Genomic DNA, 7337 nt, shown 5'->3' with positions numbered 1-7337 from the left:
ACATTTAATAGTACAGTTGTTTCTTTTTTTAAAATTAAGACATATTCTTGAAATGTTCTTTCACTGAATTTATAGACTGGTTCTATTGGAATTTAAAGTATTGAAAATTACCCCCCTGTTTAACTTTAGTGCGGTTAGGATTTCACAATTATATTTTCAGAAAGGTGAGGAAAACTGCACAAATATTTGTATTAATCTGCATTCGAATAGAATTTTTAGGCTTGAGTTCAGAAGATCTGAATTAGTTCTGCAGTGACGAGTCTGTTCTGTGTTTATGGATGGCAACACCAGAGGAAAATCCCAAAAAAATAACTTTGAGGAAGGTAACCGTGTAAGTATGTAGAGTGCTTCAGATAATGCAGCAAACAGTGTCTGGGAAAGCCAATGTATGCTAAGGAAAACCTTTAACTTTGTATTGGATTTGGTGAGTGGCCTCTCTTTAAGAGGAATACTCCCCTCCTGAAAATTTTACAAAAGCAAGTCACGCACAGGCACACACCAGGACCCTACATGCAGTTACAATTTGGCGTTTGACTGTCAAAGAATATAAGAATATATTAATTGAAAAACAACCCTCCTCTTATACCTCATGAAGGTACAAGTCTTTTTTTTTTTCTTTTTTTTTAAAAAACTGTATGAGGCTACGCACCAAGCAACGTTTCATCCTCCAGCCGAAGGAGAGTAGTGCTGGAAATGCCAAGCCACCGGTCTAGGCACTGTGCTCTGAGCATTCAAAGGCACCCTCTGTTCCGCGTGTTCTCTGTGAGCCAACAGAAAGCCCTCCAAGGAATTTTCACACCTCCTAACCAAACCCGAGCACGCAGTTACCTTAAAGGCTCGGAGAATAAAACAAACAATTGGAGGTACCCAGAGCTGTTACAAAGCGAATAAGTACTTCCAAGACGAAGTCCTCACTCGGTGAAGGTCGGGTGTCTGCTGCTGTGAAGGACCTTTTGCAGCGCTTCAAGGGCTGGTTGGGGCAGTAGAAAAGCAAGAATTCAGCAGTGCTAGTGATGACTTTCTGCTCACATCAAAAACATCTTGGACTTCTCTCTAGTGTGAGGATTCTTCAGTGTGGAAAAATAACTTGTGGGCTATAGTGTACATTGCAGAGAAGTAAGGAAGGCTGTCTTTATAGACTTAATACTGATGCATTTTAAATACTGCTTTTTCTAATACGAAAGGTTGCTTCTGAAACATAGATCATATAACTGCTGAAGACACTACACAGTTCAAGGAAATATGGAAACTAAGGTCCGAAGCTGGATGGTTCTGCATGCTCAGTGCCTTCGCATGGCGGCATGAGAAGCAGACTTTCCAGATGCTTTGGGATCTGAACATGGGTATCACCGGCTCTTTCACTCCCAGGCACGTTGCTGTGTGTGGTGGAAGCCTGGCTCCTACCAAGTTGTCAGCAGGGATAGATTCAAGACAGATTCAACACCGGGTTGGATGGAGCCTTGAGCAACCTGATCTAGTGGGAGATGTCCCTGCCATGGCAGCGGAGTTGGAGCTAGATGATATTTGAGGTTCCCGTCCAACCCAAATCATTCTATAATTCTTTGATTCTATGCTTCTACGATAGATCACTTTGCCTGCAGAAGGCTGAGCTCAAAATGGTTACGTGTGTAGCGTGGCACACTGAGTTGTGCTGCAGCTAGGGCACGTTGAGCATACCTGAACACTTAATGGTCTGGGTGGCACTCCTCTTTCAGACAGCTGACAAACAACTTGAAATTGGGACTGTCTTGGTCGAACCAGGGTGTCTGGCAAAGCTACAAAGCAATCAAGACGACAGCGTGAGGAATTTGGATTCAAGCTGTGGAATGAAAAAAACATTCCTTCCCACAAAATTATGTCAGTATAATCAAATTGATTTAGAAAAGACGTCAGTTACACTGGTATCCTCGTTATTACTTAGATGAGGTTTTAATCTTACATAAATAAATGTATTCTATGCTGTCTGTGTACTTGGATACCGTAATGTTCCTAATACCACTTAGCTACAATGCAAACAACAGCAGCAAGAAAGAACTTGCTGTTCAGTGGTTTCTTTGCAGCCAGGCATTGAAGGAAATCTCTGTATGTTTGGAGGCAACAGCAACTTGTTTCACCTGGACATGGTCCACACCAGATATGCTACTTGAGAAGACAGTGGAGAAAAATTTTGAAAAATATATGTAGACCCTGCTCTGAGAGTTTGCTGACTACAGAATTCTGACTGCAGACCATGGAAATTCAGCAAGTAAATGCAATGTAGATCTATTTGGAGCATTTTACAGTTACTGCTTAGTTCCACATGACGACATCAAAAGACATTTAAAATCTGAGAAATGTAGTATGTAATTTAAAAGTTAACTTAATGAAGGGTCAAAACCACTAGAAGACCTAAACGATAAATCTGGTGAGCATGATGTCAGAGTCAGGACACAGTAGTCTTTAGAGATCCTTAACTGAGGGTTTTCACTCAGAATTAAAATGAAAAAAAAAACAACAACAAAACCACAAAAAATCTAACCAACCAAACAAACTTAACATTGAATTTCATAGTTTTGTAGAAGTCTGATATACTAATTACCTAAGCATGTCACAGTTACATTATAGGTGAATTTCAAGTCAGTTTGAGAGTAAAGTAGAATTAAAATACATTTGGAAAGATGTTACCACAGTTAATATGCCTCTGTGTCTCCTGTCTAAAGTAACACTATTTTTTAAAGTAACACTATTTTGTGATTTGCCTTCACATGGAAACAGTTTAAGGTGAATCATCAGTACTAAGCAAGATACAGGATATCCTGTCCTAGGCATGCTAAATTGACTGCTGAAAGGTCTTGGTTCTACATACTAAATTTATAGTTGAATTTTGATAATGACCATGGGAAAAAACATACGCAAATGTATAGCATAGACTTTATCTTTCTAGTTTGGTGTTGGAATTCACTAATCACAGCAACCGATATATAAACTAATATGAACATGAGAGATTCAAATTGGCTTTACAAATATTATGCATTTGAACGTTGTGTTTTTTCTAGCTGTGAATTTGACCTGCATTCACTGATGAAATATGGTCATCCCATGTGAAAGAAACAATAAAAATATTATAGCATGTTGCAATGTATCAGTTAGTGTGAAGAATGTTTGGAGGGAGTTATGTTTATATGTTTATTATTTTTATTTTAAATAATAGTTTCATTCTTTTTTCCATTTCAGTAATCATGAGAAATGCATGATAAAATGAGGATAGCTTTTAGGGGTTCTTATTACATCTGAAAAACCAAAAATAGCTTTTCTTGTGCTAAACTCATTTGTATGTAAAGACGTGCAAAGAATGAAAGTAAATTTTATGCCCAATGAGAAAAGAAAAAAATGCTTTGTAGTGTATAATGATTCCATTTCTAATCTTGCAGATTCGAGCTTTAAGTAGTGAGCTTCACTTTTATTTCAGCATTCATACTCAATTTCAGTTTCAATCTGATATTCGTAATTTGAACCACAATGTTCAATGTCCGAAATTACTCTCTTTTTCTGTCCTTTGTTGTACAAAACTATATGCGTACTTATATTCCTTACTTTCAGATTCATTATCATTAGATTTTGATAAAGACTTCACTCTTGCTCCCTCCCTCTCATTCTTATTGCTGTATTCTGCTGCCTCTGTCCTCTGAGGACATTTTTTGACAATGCGACTGTTAAGTCTTTTTACAAATATGCATTTATAAATAGAAAATATCTGTCATTACTGGGATACTTGCTTCCTATCTTGTTAGTCTAAAACTGATGATGTCTTTAGTTTTATTTTCCTCATTTTTGATTATAATTGTTTCCAGAAGAGTAATATCTTAGCATGATCTTCCTTTTAAAACATCAAAACATCTGAAATGTTGCTTGTATTTTTTGCAATCCTTGCTCTGGGCTTTTTTTCTTCATCAGTGACTATATAGAGTGTCTCCCTTTTACAAGAGATATCTTTTTATGTATATAGATACTTAGGGGTTTTTTACCTTTCTTAAACCTCAGGGTTGTTTAATTCTTCAGTCTGGAAGAATTCCTAGGACTCTGTTTCATAGTTCTACTACTACACATCTCTTTTCTGAAAAAATCCCACTACTTCATTAAATATTAAATAGTTTAAAACTACTAGCCCATGTCTCAAACAGTTCTGCATAGATTTACAAGCTTTTCTTATCGCTTTTCTACAGCATTTCATGTTAAACATAATTTTTGTGCTGTCTTATTAGGCTTTTCTGTAATGTTGATGCCTTTATTTTTTCCCTCAAAACCAGCTGGTTTTCAATTTGTAAGTCTGAAGGTTTTCTTCTTCAGAGCGTGTGAGCAGAGTACAAGTAGGCAGTGTTTGTACAGCTCTGCCATCTGCCTCGTTTTGCTGAAACAAGTAAAGGTCACTGATAAATCCCAGGAAATATGAAGTGGTGTTGTGCCACTTAAAGTAGTAAGTCTTGTAATCTCTTTTGAATCCTTTTTCTCTTCTTTTTACCTCTGACAGATCTTGGTGAGTAACTTGTCTTATGACTTCAAATTCAAGGACTGTCTCACTTTCAAAATTCAGTGAATTCATAGTAGGGCTTTTGCCTTTTTTGTTTTTTTCCCTTTAACGTAGTTAAGAAGTAAAATCTCATTAAAGATTTAAGTCACATTGATCTTGCAACACCAACTACTGTGGCCAAATAAGCAAGCATTTCCAAAGACCGATCTGTATAATTCTTAAATGTTAGTGAGTTCCTGGCCATGCAAATGCATGATGATAGCATTATTCTTACACCAAAAATACAGGCTGGTGAACTGCAGTCTCATTTCGCAAGCAATATGCCCCAGCTGCCGTCACATACTTTTGTAAGCACCAGTTAATTTAATATGCTATAACTTTTTACCTCTTACTTGGAGAAGCGAGGTTTGTTCTAATTTGTGTCATGTATTATGCATGTGTAGGTTAATATGAGAAGGCTCACAAAATTAATTTCCAAACTATCCATTTTTCACAACCATCTAAGTCAGTGATTATAGGGTGGAAAATAGACAAATTATAGGTTTTCATGACAAAATTTTTAAAATCCAGAGGTGCATACTGTCATTTAAATTGAACCGTGTACGCTACATCTAATTGGTTGCGTCATATAAATGCATTATAAATTATTCTTGGAATGAGTGCTCTCATCTTCTAATACAGCATGCATAAAACCCTTGTCGATACCTGACGCTACAGTCTTCTGTGCATATCCTGAAGGAGATGTTAATATACAGTATCTTTTATAAACAGGCCTCTTTTTGTCTCTGTTAGAAGAAGGAGCTGACTCAAAGAATCTGATAGTCTTCCAAAGAAAACATCTGTTTTAAATATATTTGTTTGGATTCCAGTCAGCACACCTTAGGACTTGCATAATTAGCTTAGACTACAGAGTTCCCTTTTCAGAAGATATGTTTATATAAATAAGCCATGCATTTTTCATTAAGAAAGTACTCCTCCTTTTTTTTTTTATATATAATTAGAAATTCAGGCTTGTATTTTAACATATACTTTTGCAAAGCAAAGATTAGTTGAGAAACTTTTTCAAAACTTTTTTAACTGTTTTTATATGACATTCATTTTATTGTATTTCGTATTTTGTATTGTGAAGTGCCATGCAACCATGTTATCAGTAGTTCAGTAAATGTGTGCATACATTTATAAAGATACTTTTGATACCAGTAATTGATCATTTACTAAATAAAATACAAATTTTGTACCTTTTACTACTTTTGATATTGCATATTCTTTTAAATGTGCATAGTACACTTAAAAAAAATAATTATGGTAGCACCTGTCTTAAGTTTACCTTTCCTAAAGATCTGATTAACTAAAAATACATAAAATACAGTACTTATTTCATCTTAAGCAGCTCCTTAGAAGAGACAAGCAGAAATGGAAGCTCAGTTAGTGGTCCTTTATTCATCTTGTGCCATGCCACACCACATGATTTCCGCTGAACCAGGATGTCTTATCGTACAGCTGTACAACATGAAAAGAATTCTTTTCTAAAACTGGATTAATGATTATGCATACCTTAGGTATTACAATCAAACCTCTCGAATGTTCAGACATTCACAGTTGGGAATGAAATCTTTTACTTTGGGACAAATTCAGCCTGGAGTGACAATTTCATAATATATATTGCAGGTGTGCCTTATTACAAAAGGGCTGAAGCTGGTATTGGATGCATCAAAGTAGCTTATAGGCCTTTTTTTGCCGTACGTACAATCCAGATAAAACTGTTCTTAATCTGACCCAACAGACTTTCTGTCACATCTCATTTCAACTCAGTTCTAGACTTGTGGAAACAGGCGTTATTGCTGTGTTGAGCGTTTTCATCTGAGGCAACATCAGTCATTCCTGACTGATCTCAAAGCCCCGCTTATGCTCTCGCTGTGCAGAATGTTGTCTGTGTGAGAAGCACGGTTGTATGTTTCATTGGAATTTTCAGAAGTCCTCAAACATAGACTGAAGAATTCTATCAGTGATTCAGTATGTTCTTTCTACCTGTGCATGTGATTGACTGAGAGAAGTTGGCCAAGTGTCCTCGTCTGTAGTTGTGGGGAGTGTTTAAAAAAAACATTTTGGAAAGTATTTTTCAGTTCTATACAGTAGTGATAAGTACTAAGAAAGACAATAATGTTGCCTCTTGACTTCCTTTCAGTATAATTTGATAATAATACAGATTTCGTTTGTTTGATGTTCCATAGGTGTTTACTCTGTTATGGATTGCTGACTGGATGGTTCATCACTTCTGGAAGAAAGGAAAAGATCCTGACAGTTTCTCCATCCCTTATCTTACTGCACTGGGAGATCTGCTTGGAACTGCCTTATTAGCTGTAGGTTTTCATTTTCTGTGGCTCATAGGTGACAGAGATGGCGATGTTGGAGACTAATTCCAATGGATGCAATGACTTTTCCTGGAATATTGACAAGAGCAATCATTTCACTTGAAGGTCCTCAAAGTTCCATTTGGTATAAGTAACCAAGCTGACACAGATATAAAACAGCCTTAATGATTTTAGTTTGTTTTTTTTTAAAAAAAAAAATAAAATAAGGCGGAACTAGGAGGATATTTGAGACCTTTACTCTGAAACCAAGGTGAAAACATCTGGGTAGTCACAACGAAGGGCAGATCAATCCTTTATCAAGTTTCAAATTTTTAAGAGATGTGGTCTTTTAAAAGAACGCTTCCTTACCTGTATTGCAAACCAGAACAATCTCTAACCACTCATTCAGTGGTGATGAAGAAGAGGGTGAGATTCCATCAGTGGCTTGCCTCGTCTTTGTCTCCCAGGAACCAAGTGGG

The 7337-nt window shown here is 36.4% G+C and overlaps 1 protein-coding gene across 1 annotated transcript in view; it reads left to right on the top strand.

Moving 5' to 3' along the window:
• The window catches only part of LOC104280043 (solute carrier family 41 member 2), a 37709-nt gene extending 30785 nt beyond the window's left edge, over positions 1–6924 (top strand). Inside the window, exon 9 of the mRNA XM_009877570.1 lies at positions 6739–6924. Coding sequence (XP_009875872.1) covers positions 6739–6924 — 186 coding nt within the window. The remainder of the gene's footprint in view (positions 1–6738) is intronic.
• The last annotated feature ends 413 nt before the right edge of the window (positions 6925–7337 follow it).

This window comes from Apaloderma vittatum, unplaced genomic scaffold (assembly GCF_000703405.1).
Source record: "Apaloderma vittatum isolate BGI_N311 unplaced genomic scaffold, ASM70340v1 scaffold6301, whole genome shotgun sequence".
Classification (NCBI taxonomy): Eukaryota; Metazoa; Chordata; class Aves; order Trogoniformes; family Trogonidae; genus Apaloderma; species Apaloderma vittatum.
The sequence above is the reverse complement of the archived record's forward strand: the minus strand, read 5'-3'. Positions and strand labels throughout refer to the sequence as shown.